Source organism: Strongylocentrotus purpuratus, unplaced genomic scaffold (genome assembly GCF_000002235.5).
Source record: "Strongylocentrotus purpuratus isolate Spur 01 unplaced genomic scaffold, Spur_5.0 spur5_scaffold_20, whole genome shotgun sequence".
Taxonomy (NCBI): domain Eukaryota; kingdom Metazoa; phylum Echinodermata; class Echinoidea; order Camarodonta; family Strongylocentrotidae; genus Strongylocentrotus; species Strongylocentrotus purpuratus.
Window position 1 is genome coordinate 44,244,192 of NW_022145606.1, and position 21,679 is coordinate 44,265,870.

General features: G+C 37.5%; 2 protein-coding genes across 2 annotated transcripts; both read left to right on the top strand.

Moving 5' to 3' along the window:
* The first annotated feature begins 4,557 nt into the window (after nucleotides 1–4,557).
* On the top strand, nucleotides 4,558–5,292 carry LOC115927742 (glycoprotein 3-alpha-L-fucosyltransferase A-like). The gene has a single exon (XM_030993984.1). It carries the CDS (start codon nucleotides 4,558–4,560, stop codon nucleotides 5,290–5,292), a length of 735 nt encoding a protein of 244 aa, XP_030849844.1.
* Nucleotides 5,293–13,482: 8,190 nt separating this feature from the next.
* LOC591824 (low molecular weight phosphotyrosine protein phosphatase) lies at nucleotides 13,483–20,279 on the top strand. Its single transcript, XM_030993427.1, has 5 exons — nucleotides 13,483–13,604; nucleotides 15,347–15,537; nucleotides 16,585–16,646; nucleotides 17,373–17,472; nucleotides 19,817–20,279. The coding sequence occupies exons 1-5, from the start codon at nucleotides 13,562–13,564 to the stop codon at nucleotides 19,901–19,903; spliced, it is 483 nt and encodes a 160-aa protein (XP_030849287.1). The 5' UTR covers nucleotides 13,483–13,561; the 3' UTR covers nucleotides 19,904–20,279.
* The last annotated feature ends 1,400 nt before the right edge of the window (nucleotides 20,280–21,679 follow it).

The following is a 21,679-nucleotide window of genomic DNA, read 5'->3' on the forward strand; positions in this document are numbered from 1 at the left end:
AGAAACTCACATTTCTTAACATTTAATTTCAGTTTAGATATTCACATACGGATTCTAGGTCTTTGTTTAAAGTCGTTGTCAACTCTTGAACATTGTTACTACTGAAATATAAAAACGTATCGTCAGCATACATTAATACCTTGTCCTTTCTTCCCTCAAACTGACGATATGTTTTTTACAGACGCCTAATGACGCCTTTGTAAAATGTATATATTCATAGACTATAGTAATTATAATATGTCTATACACCCTTTGCTATGGAGCGGCCAAAAACAGGGGTACAACGATTTTCTTCAAATAACCTTGGGTTAATGAACAAGAAGAAGATCCTAACTTCAATGCAAAGATACATCTTAGTTTGCAATAATCGATAAATGTAAATGCGGCCTCACCACATTCTATTGTATATATTTGGAAGGTACAATCCCTTGGCAGTCGATGTGCGTATTGTTCTGCACTCTGCACTATTAGACTAGGGCCCGTTGCATAAAACTTACCATTGATGGTAACTTTGCCATAAATGGCAACTAACATGGTAATAGGGCTCAACATCCAATCAAGATCAAGGGTTCCATGGTAGTTACCATGATGGCAAAGTTACCACCAATGGCAAGTTTGTGCAACGGGGCCCTGATCAGGCCTTTATGCAGATACATGTAATTTGTAGATAACTTTTGTTTGGGCTTGCAAGTCCCCTAATCATATTTTGTATTATATCATGAATAAAATAAATAATTAGGTCTTTAATTGAAGCGCATTGGGATGTTACATCATATAAATGTCATTGTGCTAATACAAGAATAGAATATTACCAATATAAATTTTTAGATACTCGAATTTATTATGATAACCGATAACAAACCTTCTTGCTTATAAAGGTGGACAAGCATTTGAGTTGGTTAATAAAGCCATTAGTAATACAGTATAGCCTACTATAGGCATTTGCAGATTCTTATAATGAATTGACGATGCTTTGGGTTTTTACCATACTGCTAGGAAAGCATGTGTATTATGTAGCTACTTGCGCCCTCTATATAACAAGCCATGCCTAATCGGTGACCATTGGTCCCCCATGATTCCTTTTTTTCTTATGTTAACTGAGAGCTGAGTTGATGAGATAACCACCTGTCAGTGACCTGCAGGGCCAGTCTAATCCCTCTTGTAAACTATGGGCGAGACACGCTTTAATATCGTCTAAGTTTGTTGCTTTATTTTGTACTGTTTGTATGTTTTGTACTTTGCGTAGCTTTGACCCCTAAAACCAGCGATATTATCATGTAGTTATTGCTAGACAGGGCTGTCCATCCGTGTTTATTATACATGTAGGCCTACGTAACTATAATTGCTAAATACAGATGCAGGCGGCGGATCCAGGATTTTCCAATAGGGGGGGGGGGGGGGGCCGGGAATTTGAAAATTGCGCAGACAGTTTTTCAACTCAACATACCAATACTGACAAGGTCATATTAGAAGCACCATAACGGTAATTTTTTTTGACATTTTCATCGGGGGGGGGGGGGGTGGGGGCTGAAGCCTCTTGCCCGAAAAAGTAATTTTCTAGTTTCACAATCGGCTAGTGAGCAAAGCGAGCGAGCAAAAATTTGAGAATATAATGATGTTTTTGTGAAAGTGTTATTTATCACCAAATATACGAGAAAAGATATAACAAATTCATATTCGGGCAGCTCGCTGTCCCCTCCCCCCTCCCCCTCCCCCCCCCCCCCCCCATTACGCGCGAAGCGCAGAAGCTTTAATGTTCATGAAATTATTAGAGAAAGAAGAGGATTCGTTGTACCGTTCTCGGTTGTTAATCATTGTCTGAATTCAGTTTCCATACCCCCTCCGCGCAAAGCACGGAAGCTTTGACGTTTCATTAAATCATTAGAGAAAGAGTACCGTTCTCGACTCTTAATCCTTGTCTGAATTGAGTCCCCCCCCCCCCTTACCTGTCCCGCGCGAAGCGGGAAGCTTTGACGTTCCATTAAATTATTAGAGAAAGAAGACGATTCGTTGTACGTTCTCGATTCTTAATCATTGTCTGATTCAGTTTCTATACCCCTCCCGCGCGAAGCACGGAAGCTTTGACGTTTCATTAAATCATTAGAAAGAGTACCGTTTTTGACTCTTACCCTTGTCTGAATTGAGTTCCCTCCTCTCCCGCGTAGTTTTGTGTTATCGGGCGAGGGCCGGAGCGGAGCGACCAAGCGAGATTTTGCAATGTAGAATGCTAAAATTATGCATTGGTCCAATATGTACGTTCTTCCGATACATTGTATTTCTTTCTAGCTATATATCTAAATTTCCGGGGGGACGTGTCTCTCTATCGGGCCCAGGATCGCCGCCGCTGTCTTTATCACTACCCTACATGAGTTCAAAATAAGCACAAGCGAGTTGGTATGAGCTGAATCCAAATGAAGGGCAAAATAAGAGTTGTGAAGCGGCCCTACCGTTAATTTAAAATTTGACTATTTAGTATATAGCTTCTATTTGAAAGACATCCAAAACATTGTGCCCTTTTCAATTTTTTTTCAAAAAGCAGGGGCTGTTTGTAACGTTTAACTTTGAATCCGTGGCTCGAAATTTTATGCGGCCGGCCCGGCCCCCTCTATCAATAACGTTTCCCAAGCCTTCTGGAATGACCCCAAATCTCCCGATTACTGTCACTTAGCGCCATTTCCTTGTCTTTTTCCCCCCTTTTCACCCGACTTTTCTCTTCTCCCCTTCCCAACCCCACCCCCACCCCCACCCATTCAGTGTTATCTAGGGTATGCGCATGTATGTTCCCTCTCTGAGTTTGAAAGCACCCCTTTATCTTCGGTGTGTAGAGTCAGTGCGGGCCGGATTTGTGTGTATTACAGGCCGGACTTTGTTGCGTGAAAAGTAACCCTTTATCGGAAATTTTGGGAACACAAAATCGGTCCCTCCGACCCCGGAGTGGGAGTGAGGTGGGGGGGGGGATCCTCTTTTTTTTTTCTCTCTCTCTCTCTCTCTCTTCTTTCTTTTCTCTTCTCTTTTCTTTTCTCTTCTCCTTTCTTTTCTCTTCTCCTTTTTTTTTCTCTTTTTTTTTTGCGCCGCCAATAGGGGGGGGGGGGCCGCGGCCGTTTCGGCCCCCCCTGGATCCGCCACTGCAGATATGGATGATACATTTTGGTTTTTTTATGTTTCATTTTTTTTTATACTGAAAATAAAATACTACTTCTACTACTACTACTACTACTACTACTACTACTTCTACATGTGATGCTTTTGCAAGGGGAATTAGGGCATACCTACTTGGTTTCGAACCTGGGACCTCCCGGTTACCATATCAATGCGCTACCTCTGAACCATTGCGAATCCGCTATAATTGCTGAAGATTTCCCTTGTCAAGAGTTGTAAGAAAGATAAAGACAAACAATTATTATTGTTACGTCATCCACCATTGCAACCACTTCAATCAAATGTTTAGTTTTATTCATGGGAACCTAAAAATTACAAGCTGAGCTTTTTAATAGGTCCTCACAATTCACCCTGTATAACCTCCTACTCAATACAATTAATTTTCGACGTCTTTTCAAATAATTAATTATTATATAATGTGACACTTTTAGTATATTTCATATTATGTTCTAATTTTGTCAATTTTGTGAATTCTTTTTTGTGAAATGTGAAACAATTAACACGTGAAATAATCACGGAACTCATTTGTTTTAATTCGTCTCTCATTTATAAATAATCTTCCTCCTTCTTACAATCCTTGATATGCCTATACAAGTTTGAATCATTTCTTTAATGAACTTTAATCTAACAATGACCTCCAAATTCTGCTTGGTTTCCTCTAGGCACTATGTACATGAATACCACCATGAACGTTAAGACTCTGTGGACTCGTATGACCATCGTAGGTGGCGCCCTGTTAATGATAGTGCTCTTCAAAGCTTATGTTGAGCTGAGGCTTTATCTGATCTCTCTCACCTATTCTGAAAACAAATATGTCGCAGCCGTGGGCAGAGTTCCATACCGAAATGAAACAGTCCGACCCCAATCGATTGATGATTACTACGAATATATACCAGAATTAGAAGATCTTAAACTAAGCCCGGATGTTATGAAGACAGCAGCAGTTAATCGGGATATCAAATCTGATAGTGACGCAGATACATCATGGATGAGGAAGATGTTGAGTAATAAGACAGCTAGAACTACGTTCGAGGCCAATAGGTTGTTGTACAAGCTCCAGGATTCGGCTCTTCGTAACTCCAGCACTGATTGCGTCATCAAGATATTGCAGATGTGTAGGGAGTCGTGCCTGCAGCGTACTTCCAAACACTTCTGGACGAGATCAAAATGTAAGTTCTCCAACTGTCGGATTGAGATGAAGGTTGGGAACGACCTGGCGGACTTTCAACAGAGTGACGTTGTGATCTTCCACATCGATAAACGAACCTGGGCATCGCTAGTCAAACCCGGTTGCCTGGGCAGCTCTGGGTGTTCCATTCGAAGGAAGCTCCTATCCATGGACCACCGGCGAGCCCTCCAAGAGAGTTCGGTAATCCTTTCAATATCTCGATCTCTTATATGAGCGAGTCGGACATCGCTCCTGGATACTACTACCTGGACACAGAGCAGAAGGACAAAGACCCGAAGGTTCTTCGAAAGGAGAAGTTGATGTTATGGGTTGCGAGCAATTGCAACGACACTAGCTGGGCCAGGAGAGATTTTGTGCAAGAACTCCAGACGTACTTGCCGATCGACACCTATGGTCTATGCGGGCATCTGGACTGCCCCCGCTCGGAGAAAGAATGCTGGGAAATGCGGGGACAATACAAATTCCACTTAGCTCTAGAAAACAGCCAATGTCCAGAGTACATCACTGAAAAGCTCTGGTTTAACTCTCTCGCCGTCGGCACCGTTCCGATTGTGTTCGGAGCGCCGAAAGCCGATTACGAGCGACTGACTCCGCCTCACTCGTTCATACACCTCGATGACTTCAAGACCGTTCAAGAGTTCATCGACTACATCCATCTCCTGGATCGCGACCAGCAAAAGTATCTGGAGTACTTCTCGTGGAGAAGGTTAGGTCACGTGATGAAGGGGTCAACCATGTTGACCAATCACACTGCGGATAACGGAAAGATCTTGTGCTTTATTATCAGGACTTTGCTCATAAAATCATTGTTTCCAGAGATGTACCAGTGGCAGGCTCGCCATCCTGTGTTCTACGATTGGTGGTACGGGATGTGTAGGGAAGATACGCAGAAAACACGCATTATGGATATTGATGTAACCATGAAAACAGATATTGCAGTCTAAATGCTGTCGTGAATGTTATGCACTTGCATTATAGAGACAAAACTAAACTAATCATTGCCTCCTGAAATAAAATGTTAATCTGATCAATTATGATGGTATCAAATTCAAGATAATGTGTATATTATCATAATTGTTATTGTTATTATCATATTTCTATCATTATTATAATTTCTATCATTATTATCGCTTCTATTACCATTATCATTGCTATTATCATTATTATAATTTCTATTTGTATTATATATTAGCGTCATCGTCATCGTCTCCATCATCACCATTATTACCGTTTTTACATGAATAGTCGAATGTTTAATAAACCTTGTCCAATTCGTTCCTGTTTTCACGAAGTGACGGTAGTGAGGAAAATCCGCACGCAAATTGTATGGGATTATCATTCACTACCGTCACTTCGTGAAAATAGGGACGAATTGTTTAAAAAGGAAATTGCCTTTCATCTCGATTGAGAAGCTAGGGCAAAATTTGGGGTAGATGTTTTAATAAAAGGAAATAACACATAATTTCGATTCTGTATAATAATAATTATGCTCAGAAATATGAAACTCTATTTTCTTTGTAGGTATTCAGTATTATTCTGAAAAAAGGAATGCTTCTTCTAGTTTTTGGAAGAAATAAATGTGTAGTACGGTAATAGTTTTTTTTATTATGTAATTGGGATATATTTTAATCCTATACATTGTGAAATTATAAACCATGAATTATGTTGTATTTATGTTCGTTTTATCCAACGATAAAAAACGCTTTGTTGTAATTATGTTTCAGTTTGTATAAAAACTAGGACTATGGAAATACTTTGCTTCTATGTTATGTACAAAAAGGAATTGGAGTTTTGAAAAATAAATTATTATAAATGAATACAACAAAATAGTTGAAAGTTTGAAGTTTAAACATCAGGTAACATATGGCCAAGCTAGGTAAGTATTTCAGAATTTCAAAGGATCGACTCCATTTGTTTAATGTTCAAACCTTCCAGGAGAAGTCCTGCCGCGGCGCTAAAGTCCTTTGGCAAGATATTTGCCACTCTCCACCAGGTGTACGGTAAATGGTTACCCGGTAGGATGAAGCACCTTATCGGAACCGCTCGGCTAGTATATAACTATTACGGCGCCTACAATATCAAGCGCTGTGTGAATATTATCATTATTGCTATTATGGTAATTGTTGTTATTATTACTATTTTTATTACTCTGATTAATTATCATTGTTATTAGTGTTATTATTATTATTTTATCATTAGTACGTAATGCGCCTTTTTCATATTCGCACATTTCAATAAGTGACGCACAAGCATATGGCTCCGGTTAGTCTCATTTCACAACGCCCCCTATCGTCAGAGCATGATCTGAGTCGGCAGCCTAACATGTTAGCCTATGGACGTTTTTTTTTAAATCGTTAAAAATTCATTTTTTGTTTAAACGAAAAGCACATCCACCCCGACGTACGTTATCACTAGCTCTTTCATTGGAGCCCTCATGTCTCATTGACTTTTGAAAGTTCACCCACCGTAATTTTTCAAAATAGGTTGCAAGCTCGTCATTGCCTATAATACACATGTGAAACAAGTCTAACTTTGGACTCAGTTTACCAAGCGATTTGAAGATTATAGGTCGAGCACACGAAACATAAACAGCATGAATTATCATAGATCACTTCTGCCTATTTCATTATGTCCATTTCATCCAACCCCCCACCGTAATTTTTCCATTTAGTAAAAGCAAACATTTTGCCGAGTTTAGCAAAAACATGAATATTCATGAACGGTCAGACAATACAGCCTTTATAGTACGTAACGTATAGTGAATGGAATGGGCGATGATCCGTTCAGGAGGCAGAGGTCAGTAGTTTGTGCTGGCAATGTTCACGCGAGCGAAAATGAGACAGTCGGAGCAATATGCTCTTTTGGAATTGCCTTGAAGATATATGTCCCTTTTGCAGCCAACATCAAATTCTGTAGAAATTTGCAAGAATTATGAATATATAATGTTTGATCTATCTGTGAAATATAAACGTTAGCAGTGTCCTAATATTCAAATTATGCAAGGAAAACCCGTTTACTTGCTAGACTTCACTGTCAGACGCTATTGAGTGACTGACTGGCTTGTTTTCCTGCTTTGGTAATAACATACATAAAATTAGCTGTAAATGGTACATGAGCATTTGTCTATATATCAATAACTCACTTCTTGTATTGGCCAAAACTAAATTGATTGAATATTTGCACAGCATAAAACGTACAATTGGTACAATGGTCTGAAAATGAGACTATTATTTACTGTATTGGTATCACTTAAGTCGCTTCGAAAAATTAGGTCCAATTTTTCTAGCGATTGTTAATGACGTTAATAATCCATCTTTCCAGAACTCAACTACCTTCAGATATGTGGATCACCTGTCAGTTGTTGAATGTAATGCAGGGCTCCCACTTAGCCGAGTTGGAGCCTCGAGTTGTGGCGAGCTGGCGCGAGCTTATGGCAAGCCGCGTTTTATCTCTCCCAGTTGGTAATATTATTAGATACCATTGTATCAATTACCATCTTTATGCAGATGACACCCAATACTTCCTTCAATCCCAAAATCCCAGGAGACTTAGTTGTTGCTTTTTTTAGACTTCAAAATTGCATTTCAGATATTGGAAATTGGATGTTAGTTAATAAATTGAAGTTGAATGACTCAAAGACAGAATTCTTTGTAGTAGCCTCACCTCACAGTTTACGCAATCTACCAGATCTTAAGCTAAAAGTTGGTGATATATTCTTAAGCCCTTCGATCAATCACTGTTAAGAATCTAGGTGTTCTCTTGGATAGAGAAATGTCAATGTCAGATCGCGTCCCTCAAATATTATGTACTAGATGATTTGAACCTTGAATCTCTCTCTGATTGCTTGTCGTTCTTCCAAAAGACCTTACTCTACACTGATCAATTTAACAGTATTTCCCTCCGGAAAATAATTTAAGAACATTAAGACGTAAACCTCAAATCCCTGAACTGAGATGTAAAACTAAACAAACGCAAAATAGTGCAATTCCTTACCTCATCCGTGCACTTAACCAAAGAAAACGATGAATGATCCTCCTTTTCTTGTACCCTTCAGGCTTGGCAATTTCATCATCTTTTTGTTTTGATTTGCTTTGTTGTTCTTTGACACCCCATATGGAAAAGTTTTGGGTGAATTCGTTCATAAAATGGATTGGTCACCGAGCCGGTCAACTCTGCACAGAGCTTCGCACCAAGTGCCGCAGTGTGCACTGGCGCGTAACACAGAGGGTCGACTGGTCCCTGGGTGCGTCCATTATGACAAAATAGGGAGAATGGGTCTTGTTCATAACATAAACATAAAACAAGGACGATTGCATTTGCATGTTTATGTCTTTTAATGAAACTCTAAGACGACACAAAAACAATAACAAGACTTTAAAACTGTTGAAGAATGAATTCATATCGATAATTCAATATCAAGGAGTTCACTAATTATAATATCTAACCCCACAATCAAATGGAATATTCCTCTCTCACGGTCTGAGGTTTACGACGAACAATTTTACAAAATCCTTTGTGTTTCTTCTTGGTCACTGGCAAATTACACAACAAATCCATGATGTATCACCATTTAATTATCATTACTACAGTCTACATGTCTTCTTCTTTCCATATTTAAGGTTGAAACTCACATATTGATAGAAATAACTACACAAAATGGACCGGTTCGGAGAACATTCCGAGAGGAGACGTGCCGTTTCAAATCACATGCAACGCAAAAGTTCGCACGCTAATGTGTACGTCTATGGAACTCGTGTAGTGTGGCATATTTCATGCTCTTGCGCAAAAAGGAGCATGTATAAGAGACAGCAAATCATTGGATGCAAAAGTGCAACCTTTTCCCCTTATCCAATCAAAATGAATGATACATAACTGGAATCGTTAAACCCTCAGCTTCAATTTGATATGCGAGATGGTGCAATTCGGCCATCGTATCAGTTCTACAGCCAAGATGAGTATGGAGAGTTGACGAATTTTTGGCGAAAATCGGTTGACCTCCATAGAGAAAGTGTCGTGAAAGGTTTTTTTGGAACATTTTTAAGCAAAAAGTGCAACCTTTCCCCATGAATGAAATTATTTCAAATTTATATCATAATAAAGAGAAAACATTGAATTTTAAAACACCGGCCGAGATGGTATTAAAAGTGGGTTCAGTTAGGCTGTTGCTGTGATTTAGCGTAGGAAATGCATGAAATGGTAAGGAATTTCACGTGTTTGTAGCTCACGGTGCGATGCGTGCGGAGCAGATGAACGAAAGTTTTTCATATGCTCTTTTTCTTCTTTTTCTTTCCCTCCTTCTTCTACTTCTTTTGTTCTTCTTTTCCTTTCCTTTTTTCCCTTGTATTTCTTTTTTCTTTATTTCTAGGCTTATTTCTTCCTCTCCTTATTTTTTCGTTTGTTCTTCTTTCCCTTCTACATTCCCTTCTTCCTTCATTCTTTGATTTTATTGCCTTCCCTTTGTCTGTGTTTACACTCCTACCATGTTTGTATTGTTTTTGTTTAATGACATTTTATGTATTTTAAAACTCAATTTTCCATAGTTTTACCATATGGAATTTAACTTTTTTGGAATTTAACTGAATCTATCATGACAAAGTTTACCACCCTCTTCACCCCATCTCTTGTACACTTTAGGCATGGTTATATATTTCCACTTTGTTTTGCTCTTTTATTATTTTAACTCTTTTATCTTTATCATCTCTTTCTTCTTCTTTTTCCTCTTTTTTTTTCTCCTTCCATTTCTTATTCTGCTTCATTGTCTTCTTCTTCGTATCCTCCTATGTGAATTTTCCATTGTCGCTTTCTACTACTTTTGTCTATACCTTTCCCCAGTGGCGTACCTGGGGTACTCCGTCAGGGGGGGCAAGCGACCGAAACAAACAAAAAAGGCGATGCTAATTTTCACTTCTGGCGAGCGAGCGGGCAAAAAAAAATCTTTAAGTAACGTTTGGTATATAAACTGGTATTGTTGCAAGTTGGGGTGGGAACATTCACTTGTTAGCGACGTTAATTTCATTTTTTTGCAAACAAGTGTAGCGAGCAAGAAAAAAATCACTTCTTTTTTAATAATTGCCACTTAAACTAGGTTCAATTGTCCCATGCAGGGCGCGGGAACAATTGTGTTTAGGGTGATTTTATACCCATTTTAGCTAGCAAGCGAAAATACATCTTTCTCTCAATGAATTGCTATATAAAATTTGTTTCATTGTTGCAGGTAGGGGGCGGGCACAATCGTGTTAAAGGCAATGTCGATCCCATTTTGGCGGGCAGGCAACCCCCTACATTTCTCTTTTTAATGATAGTGTAGTAGGTTAGTGGTGGGCACATAATTCCACGAGCTAGCGAGCGTAGCGAGCGAAAAAAAAAATCACTTTTCTTTTTTAGGGAAAATATGGTACATAAAACTTGGGTTCATTGTTCCATGTCAGGGACGTGATTATTAAAAGCAGTGTTATTTCTATTTTGGCGAGCGAGCGTAGCGAGCGAGCAAAAAAATTTACTTCTCTTTATAGGGAAAATATGGTATATAAACTTGGGTTCATTGTTCCATGTCAGGGACGTGATTATTAAAAGCGGTGTTATTTCTATTTTGGCGAGCGAGCGTAGCGAGCGAGCAAAAAAAATCACTTCTCTTTTATAGGGAAAATATGGTATATAAACTTGGGTTCATTGTTCCATGTCAGGGACGTGATTATTAAAAGCGGCGTTATTTCTATTTTGGCGAGCGAGCGAGTAAAATTTTTGTAATGATAATTGGTTCATAAATTTCAGATTTTTTTGTTGCAGGGCAGGGCTTACACAATCATGTCTAAGGTGATGTTAATTCCGTTTTGGCGAGCACGAGCACACCAAAACTTCTTTGAATAACGTTTGGTACATAATTATTAACTGGTTGTTGCAGGTTGGGGCGGACACGTTAGCAGTGTCAATTCCATTTTGGCGAGTGAGCATAGCGAGCAAGCAAAAAAAAAAAATTCTCTTTTAATAGAAATTAATAAATAAACTTGTTTTTATTGGTGCAGGTCAGGATGGACGCAATCGCGTTTAACGCGATTCAATTCCTTTTTGGCGAGAGGGCGAAAAAACTCTTCCATTTTTAATGAAATTGTTGCAGGTCAAGGGTGGGCACAATTGTTTCCAAAGCAATGTCTATTCATTTTATTCGCGAGCGAGTGTAGCGAGCGAGAAAAATGAATTAGTCTCTTTTAGTAACATTTGGTACATATTGTGTGTTATTGTTGCCATGGTTGCAGGTCGGGGACCGTCAGGGCAGGCACAATTGTATTCTAGGCAATACTAATCCTTTTCTTTTTTCAAGGGGACAAGCAAGTGAAAACATTTAATACAAAATAGGCTAGCAAGCAGTCGCGCCAGCGAAGAGTTTCAAATTTGTTATATCACTTATATTTTCCTATTTTCATTTGTTTTAATTTTTCAGGGCCGTATGCGGAATATTTTTCTGGTGGGGGAGGGGGAAAGATGCGTTAAAAGTTTTTGAAGAATTTAAAAAGCAAAAGGAGTGAAGGGAGTTCGAGCGACCGAACTGGTCATGAGGGTACTTTTGCATTTTCAAAAGTAGAATTGAAGGATTTGGTATAGGCCTATGCTACTTTTTCAGGAAAAAAAACTGTACGTTTTCAAAATATCTGGGGTCAACTGTCCCCCCCCCCCCCCTGGTGCGTACGGCCATGGTCTTTTTTTTAAAAAAATTTCCCCATTTTTATTCCTTTCCTTTTCTTTTCACTTTTTCTTCCTTTTCTCTTCTTCTTCCTTTTTTCTTTCCTTTTTTTTTCCTTTTTTCTCTTTCTTTCCTTTTTTCTTCCCTTTCCTTTTTTCTTTTTCTTTCCTTTTCCTTTCTTTTCTTTTCTTTCCCCTTTTTCTTTTTTTCCCCTGGAGCCCGTCAGGGGGGGCACTCTGCCCCCCCTGCCCCCATAGGTACGCCAGTGCCTTTCCCCCTCTCAGCCTTTACTCTTCCTCTTTAAATCTCTCCCACTCTTAATTTCAATAATTTATATTGTATTTGCAAACTCTTCAATTTTCAGTTTTACTCTCGTACTCTCGATATTTCCCACCACATACACTGCTCCGTTTACCGTTTATTGCTTACTTCAGTCCTTCTTCTTTCACATGATTTCAGTAGAACTATGTTACTTTATGCTAATTAATTTTGATTTCTTTCTAATTTGTGTTTTCATACGTTGCAATGAGCTATATTTCTCGTATTTATACTGATTTATTGTTCAAAATTATCTATATCGTGTTGTCTATATACTACATTATGTGTTATTAATTTTGTTTGTAAACTTTTGTAATTCGGCTAAATGCCGCGATGAAAATTTTATTTGAAATAAACCATTTTGAATTGAATTTAATTGAACAACTAATAGTGTTGTTTTTCCACTTAAAGACAATTTCAAGCTCCCTTTTTTAGGGAAGTTCTAAATTGGTATTATCTTTCAAATGCCGTTTGAATTTAATCTTTTTCATTTGTTTGGCCTGCAAATGGAAATCTAACCCCACGGGAATAACTTTATTTGTTTTGAGAGATTTATTGCATTCTAGCTCATTAATCTACAAGATTTCCCACCACAGTGGATGAGAAAGGCATAAAGCAAGACTAAAGTACAGTTTATCAGCAACATACGGGTATCACCATTTTCTTGATTGCAATCAACTAAAATTCACATGTATGGATGATTACATGTACGTCCCCCCCCCCCCCCCCAACATCAAACTCTGGCTACGTGCCTGCTTATAGGAGTCACTGAAAAGTGTTGTACCCTCTTTTTAATAAGTTGTTTTCCAAAGCTTTTTTCTTTCCTTATTGTTACTTCGACGTTTGTTTATGCATTTTATGTTTTCTAACGAACTTCCGATTCCAGTCCTTTTTAAACAGCATTTTTTTTTTTGCCCTAGAAAATTTAAAAAAATTGCACCCCCCCCCCCTCCTTGAGCGCCAGGGGGGGGGGGGGGGGGCATCTCCCCCAAAAGGTAAAATTAACGTTAAAAATGTAAAAATACACATTTTTTCCCAGGGGGGGGGGGGGGCTGGATCTGCCACTGCATTCTCCCACCCTGCGACCGCTGCCCAAGAATAATGTGTGCATTTTACAGATTTATATTTTCAATTTATTTATTTGACGACACCTTAACTAAAGCCGTCTGACAATTTTTGTGAAACTTGAAAGGAAAGACAGATTCTTGATCTCCGCCATGGCTGTTGCTGCAAATAAATCCGTTTTATTTGTTTGTCTCGGTGAGTATATATTCGTTTCCCTGAAAAATAGTCTCGCTAGTTATTAATAGGTCAATTTCGACCACATTTTACAGGTGCAGTTTGCCACTACTCTCTTACCTTAGCCCCACTAACCTAATCTTTTGTAAGTCCTGGGGGGTGTTTCACAAAGATCCTAAGTAGAACTTAACACTAAGTTGGACTTAAAAATTATGGACAGCCATTGGAGCCTTAAAATGAAATATACTCAAAAGCAGAAATTCAAGTATTTTAGACTTTTTTATAAATTCCACATCAAGAACATGAAATCTCCTTGATGATAGAAAATAGTCTAGATCTATGAATGATTTGAATCAACAATTTATGCCTTTCAAAATAACTTTTACAAAATATTTTCAAAGATGCTAACGGCTTTCCATAATTTTTAAGTCCAACTTAGAGATAAGTTCAACTTAGAATCTTTGTGAAACACCCCCTGAACTTCGTATTCATTGTGTGCATTTAATAGTGTGCAATTGTACGCAATGTGTGTATTGTGTGCAATTGCTGCCTCTCAGCACGTATACAGTGCTAGAGTAGAGATCAATACGCATTAGCATTGTCTCTATGCTTTGCTGGAGTGGGTTGAATCATAGGCCTACCATTTTGGTAATAGACCTAGAAATCTATGATTTTAAAAGTAAAATGGATAGAAATTTTGTAAACTTAGATCTAGCCTACTTTTAATAGGGAGGCCAATGTCCGGGCATAAGGATTCTACTACACCTACGATTTGTGCGCTCGCCGTCCACTTAAAAAATTAGCAGAGAGAAAAAAATGATGTAAAAATAAAAATTGATGAAAATAAGAAAAGAAAATACAATGATACATTTCACAACATAGATTAGATCTACCTATAATCACGGATCTGTAACTGTCTTTCACCATTTGTTGACGATCTTGCAGATTTTGACGTATTTGTATCCAATGATTTTCGTAGCAGAAGAACATGGCGAGCGCGCATCACCGACTAAGAAAATCCTAGAGGGTGTACAGGTTTGCTCACTAAAAACCTTCTCATTGGCAGAAGGTAGACCCTAAAAATATGGGATCCGTTTTGAGTAAAGAACTTTTGATAGAGATCAACATTTCAGATGTTCACAATTGTCACTTCTAACCACTAGAAAATATAAAGAAAAAAGATTATATTTTTTTAAATACAGATTTTTACAAACTGAACATTTACCTTTTACCCGAGATTCTGGAAGAATGCTGTGTTCTCAGCAGTCGGGCTTCCAGTTCAATTTCATTTTCTTCCTTCTCGTAGTTGGGTGTCTTCTTGGTAAGTGTCTGGCTCAGTTCTGCGTGGGGTATTCTACTCATATGGGGAGCAGAAACGCTTGTCCTTCCATACTCGATCCAGTCTGGCTTTAAAGGCATTCACCGTGGTAGCAGTGACTACCTCTTCAGGAAGTGTGTTCCAGTCATTGATGACACGTTGGCTGAATGCATCCTGTCTAATCTTCGTTGAGCATCTTTGTTTTACGATCTTTAGACTGTGGCCTCTTGTGTTGTGTTGTCTTGTGTTGTGTTGTGAAGGTAGATAGAGTATGATGTTTATGTCAATCTTGCGTTGGTTTGAGCCCCATAGCTACAGCCATCTCAAAATGAGAAGAAAAACAGTGAACAGTGATCTCATTGTTCTAGCCAAATACGGAGGTCTTAGAGTCCAACTTAGAGATAAGTTTGACTTAGGATCTTTGTGAAACACCCCCCCCCCCCAGGTAACATTTGCCGATCTGTGACAAGCGAGGCCCTCTTCAGGCAGCTGGCGGAAGAGAAGGGTTTCGCCTCGGACTGGAAGATCGACAGTGCAGCGACCTCGACGTACCAGATCGGAGATGAACCAGACTCCAGGACAAACCAGACTTTGGAGAAAATGGGACGCAAACGAAGCAAACATATTGCTAGACAGGTATTAGTTTCCTGAGAAAAAAAATAAGATATTCCTAACCCCCCTCCCCCCCCCCCCCCCCCTCCCTCCTAAAAATATAAAATAATAATATATAAAATGATATTATAAGTTTTAAAATCCTTAAATTGGCAACACATTGAGAGGTTCAAAATTATTGTTATAATTTTTTTTTTTTTTTAAATCAACTTGGCCACTTTTTCAATTTTTCATCAGTATTTACCCATGGCATGCATATGGTTTTCATAGAAGTTACACTTTATTAGAGTAGTGTAGCATTACAAGAAAGATGCCTTGTTGCCAATTTGAAGAACAAAATGTGATGAATTTAGCCCTTCAATATTTTTATTTTATCCCATTTGATAACTATAGTTCATGTGCCTTTTAAATAATATTTTTAATGCCATTTTTGTGGTTTTGCTTTTGTTTTGTCTTTGTTTCATATACATATATATATATACACATTTATTCTTTTTTGTAATGGGGTTTGCCATTAATAGGCTTTTAGGGATTTACAAATTCCACTGTATTTAAATTTTGTGTGTGTTTAATACTTGTTAATTTCTCTTTAGTGCTCTTTTTTGCAAAACTTCAGCTGAACTTTGGAACAAACTACCTTTTACCCGCAAAAACTGCCAGACTGTCAACCAATTCGAAAGTTGTCTTTAAGACACATTTATTTAAAATTGCTTTTGATGATTAACTTACTCTGTTCACATTGATGTATATTTCATATGTATTGTAATTTGTAGGTTTATTTGTAAGTTTTTGTTTTGTCTAATATGTAATTGTTTATCGTTGTATTTTGTTTGTTATAGCGCTTAGAGACTTTGATGGAAAGTGCTTTATAAGCACCGTTTTTATTATTATTATTATTATAAATGTTATCGTCATTTTGAATGTTCTATTCATTCAAATCAAATGAGGAAAAAAATGAATTGAATTGAATTAGAAGAATCCCTGTCCTGTACGGTTTAAGAATAAGGCTGTAATGTAGATTTGTACTTCTAAGGAGATAACATGTTTAAATTTTCTCTTGTTTTCTTACAGATCACCAAACAAGATTTCAAAGATTTTCAGTACATATTTGGGTTCGATCAGAGCAACATAAGGTATGTTTGACCGTTCTCACTATGATAATAATATACTTTTATATGTCTTTGGGCAAGGCATTAAACTAAATTTGCTACTCCATACCCAGGAGAGAAATAGGGACCTGGTAGGATGACAAAAGCCTTTGTTTTATTAATTGCCATTTGCCCTCACGGTGACCATATAGCAGGAATGCTCCCCAGGGAGTGGAGATGGTGCACATTGTGCATGAATGAATATGAATCCAATGACTGGGGTAATATTATCCTGAAAGCGCTATATAAATCCAGATTATTATTATTTCCTAAATTCTAACGGTAATTAATTGCTAGTGCCCGATCTCCTGATGTCTTTTTTGTTTAATGTGATGAGAATTGCAATAATAGAGAATCTTGGGTGCTTCGCAGGTTGTGGGTATGTTTGTTGAGAATTGATTTTAACAGTACCAGAACCTAACTTGGGGCTTGACCGATTAGCACTTTATAGACAATCAACAGAATCCTAGATTATATTATTTGGCATCCTGGTAGCCAGTACGTGCCTTTTAAAAAACAATTAGCTGGAATGCTCACCAGGGAGTGGAGAATGTCTACTATAATGTGCAGAAAAGTAATTGAATCCAGTGGCTGGAATGATGAGGATAATGTAGTGTTTTTGGTCATTTAATGGTAATGCACTATAAAATTACATTATTGTATAGAAGATATTATTATTATTATTGTTTTGTTTTGTACCTCGCTTTTCAGCAATATTAACAGGGTGAAACCAAAAGACAGCAAGTCACAAGTTCTCTTAATGGGAAAATATGGAAAGAACGGAGATGAAATCGTTGAAGACCCTTACTATGTAAGTATTTCTATATAAGCTACAGTCAATCCTGTCTTTAGTGGCTATCTCTCTACAAAGACTACCTGTCTATAGTGGTCATTTATTTTGTCTTACTTGAGATAGAAATTATGTAGAGTGGCAACTTATTCTCTTACCCTTGGGTGCCCTTAATAAATGGGTTCAACTGTACTACTACTACTACTACTACTACGAGTGCTACTACTACTACTACTACAACTACTACGAGTGCTACTACTACGAGTGCTACTACTACTAGTACTACTACTACGAGTGCTACTACTACTACTAGTACTACTACTACTACTACTACTAGTACTACTACTACTACTACTAATACTACTACTATTACTACTACTACTACTACTACTACTACTACTACTACTACCACTACGAGTGCTACTACTACTACTACTACAAGTCCTTCTACTACTACTACTACTTCTACTAGTACTACTACTACTACTACTACTTATACTACGAGTACTATTACTACTACTACTACTACTACTACTACTACGAGTGCTACTACTACTACTACTACTATTAATACTAATACTACTACTAATACTACTTCTACTAGTACTAATACTACTACTACTAATACTACTACTATTACTACTACTACTACTACTACCACTATGAGTGCTACTACTACTACTACTACAAGTCCTACTATTACTACTACTACTTCTACTAGTACTACTACTACTACTACTACTACTACCACTATGAGTGCTACTACTACTACTACTACAAGTCCTACTATTACTACTACTACTTCTACTAGTACTACTACTACTACTACTACTAATACTACGAGTGCTACTACTACTACTACTACTACTACTACTACTACTACTACGAGTGCTACTACTACTACTACTACGAGTGCTACTACTACTACTACTACTACTACTACTAATACTACTACTACTAGTGCTAGTACTACTACTACTACACATACTACTACAATTACTACTACTATTTCTACTACTTCTACTCCTGCTACTACTTATACTTATACTGCTACTTCTACTGCTACTACTACCTCTACCCACTTCTACTACTATTATTATTACTAATTATACTACTACTTTAACTACTACTGCTTGTACTACTGCCTTTACTTCTACTTCATGTACTTCCTATACACAAAATACTCACAGCGCTTGAATAAATAGTTGATGTTACAGTGTTACATACCCAATCCTAGGCCTCAGTTTGACAATGGTATTTACCTTGTACATTGTATGTATACTCTTTGGTTACAAAGAATGTACAACTTCACGATGATCATTTCATTGTTGTCTCGATAACTTGATTCAGAGCCTTGAAATATATACTAGATGCAGAAGTAGAAAGGGCAAACATTTCTGCAAACACATGCTTTTGCTGCCAGGAGTTAAAACAAAGAAGAGATAAGCTTTAAACTCCTTCAATTGGCAACACGCTGAGATGCTCAAAGTCTTCTTGTTGTTTTCTCTAATTTTTTTCCAACTTTTTTTTTTTTTATACAAAGTTTTAACCCATGCATAGTGTTTTCAGACACATTCAATTTTATAAAAAACGGAGGATTAAAAAAAAGATATTGTTGTTGCCATTTTAAAAAACTATATGTGATCAATTTAGCCACCCTTAGAAGTTCCCATTCCAGAAAGGGTTAAATGATGGTTGCCTGAGGATTAGTCATCGTTTGTTTTATTGCGATTATATTGTTTTGTATTGGTTTTGGTTCATTGAGATATAACAAATCATCAAACATAAAGCCAACAGCTAAAGTCGTTTAAAGATACATTAAAAGATATTGAGAAAAAAATTGTTACCGTATATATATTTACATGCGATTTACAAGTTTCATTGTTGATACAAAATTGCCATTTTTTGTGTGTAAAACAGGGGGTGTTTCACAAAGACTAAGATTGACTTAAGTTGGACTTGAACTATGGCAGGTCATTCATGCCACTGATTGCTCTAACAATTGGTCCCTCAATTATGATCTTTGGATAATATTTTTTCCTTCAACAATGAAATATCAAAAAAGGTAAATTCTATAGATTCGTGACCATGATTTGTACGTCAATTAATAATAATAATAATTATCCTTGCTTATATAGCGCCTAACACTTTATCAGAAGTCTCTAAGTGCTCTACAATAATGCAGTATAATTAATAAACCAATGCAAGGAATGGTTAGAGGAACTAGTGGCATGAACGGCCTGCCATACATGTAGCTCAACTCCAACTAATAAGTCAAGGTTAGTCTTTATGAAACAGCCCCCAGTATTGAATTTGGTTTCTTATTTTACGTTTCTCATTTTTCTTATTCCTTTCCTATTTACAGCATGACATGGCAGCTTTCGACACGATGTATGAGCAATGCGATCGTTGCGTACGAGCATTCATCGCCGAGGTTGAACCAGGCAAATAATTTAATAACAGCTTATCCTCTCTGACCTGGGGGGCGTTTCACGAAACTTGTCATCAGTGACAAATGACAATTTGTGTTATAAGCTACTGAAATCCTTGCTTCTGATTGGTTATCAGCAGATTTGTCAATGATTTGTGTTATTTGTCATTGAAAAAAGGCTTTGTGAAACGCCCCCCTGATCTGACACCCCTATATTCTCAGATGCCCTCATTTTTGCCATTCTGAGTCTTTGCGACCCTTCATTGCGCAAACTCATAGCACAGTTCTGCTTAAAGTCATTGTTTAACAATGTTAAATCTGAGATGCATGGCCCTACGAGTTATCAGTGTCTGTGATATGGTGTAATGTTGAAGCCTTACCGAAATTGAATTTTTAAATGATCATGAAGTGCATCAAAAGAGTACAAATCTTTGAGTGACTGGTTTTACCATACTCATTTTCCCTAATAGACTGTAATGTAATAAAAAAGGAAAATGTTTTGTTTTTTCAATTTCGATTTCCAATCATAAATATCTTGGTATTCAAACAGGCGATCGGGATCGGCTTGTAAAAGTCATGGGATTCCTGACTGACCTAAAGGTTTATAATTATGATTGCAGCATGAGTTAAATCCAGGATTTTGTTTCAGGCAAAGATACCCAATCCCCTTTGAACGGGGACACACGCTATTGCTATCGTGTTGAAAATAGAAATGACAAATGGATATCATGGAGACAAGAGTTTTGGTTTATTTCGTATTCATTACAGAAATATGGTATCTTAGGGGATTATGGGCTCGATACAAAGGCCATTTTCATAAAACTTGTTATCAATAACCATTTCGAATAAATGTTATAAGCTACTGAAATAGTGGCATTTGATTGGCTGAGAGCAAATTTTTCATAGAAATTTAGCATTTGCTATGGATAGCAAATTTTGTGACACAGGGCCCGGGTGCTCCATAAATAAGAAGAGTACCTTAACCCATCTACCTTTAATGAAGACTTATTTCTAGGTGACAGTGAGCTTTATAAACACTTGGGCCTGGTTTCATCAAACATGTCATCAAAAAGTAATGCTAAATTTATATGACAAATTGGCTCTCAGCCAATCAAATGCCACAATTTCAGTAGCTTATAACAGTTATTATTACTTGTTATTGATAACAAGGTTTGTGACACAGGGCCCAGGTGCTCCATAAATCAGTGGAGTATCTCTACCTATTTACCTTTATTGAAGACTTATGGTATTTCTAGGTAATAATGAGCTTTACACCTGGGCCTGGTTTCATTAAACATGTCATCAAAAAGTAATGCTAAATTTATATTACAAATTGGCTCTCGGCCAATCAAATGCCACGATTTCAGTAGCTTATAACAGTTATTATTACTTGTTATTGATAACAAGGTTTGTGACACAGGGCCCAGGTGCTCCATAAATCAGTGGAGTATCTCTACCTATTTACCTTTATTGAAGACTTATGGTATTTCTAGGTAATAATGAGCTTTACACCTGGGCCTGGTTTCATTAAACATGTCATCAAAAAGTAATGCTAAATTTATATTACAAATTGGCTCTCGGCCAATCAAATGCCACGATTTCAGTAGCTTATAACAGTTATTATTACTTGTTATTGATAACAAGGTTTGTGACACAGGGCCCTGCTGCTCCATAAATTAGTTGAGTATCTCTACCTATTTACATGTGAACTAAAGTTTAGGAAGGGGCTTTGATGACAGTGCCAATGGATTCAACCGCATTTTCACAATGCATTTGTGAATGCTATGGAAACGAGAG

Coding starts and splice junctions, on each gene's coding strand:
- LOC115927742 (XM_030993984.1), top strand. CDS start 4,558: ATGAGCGAGTCGGACATCGCTCCTGGATACTACTACCTGGACACAGAG.
- LOC591824 (XM_030993427.1), top strand. CDS start 13,562: ATGGCTGTTGCTGCAAATAAATCCGTTTTATTTGTTTGTCTCG. Junction 15,538..16,584: donor GCAAACATATTGCTAGACAG/GTATTAGTTTCC, acceptor GTTTTCTTACAG/ATCACCAAACAAGATTTCAA. Junction 17,473..19,816: donor TCGTTGAAGACCCTTACTAT/GTAAGTATTTCT, acceptor TCCTATTTACAG/CATGACATGGCAGCTTTCGA.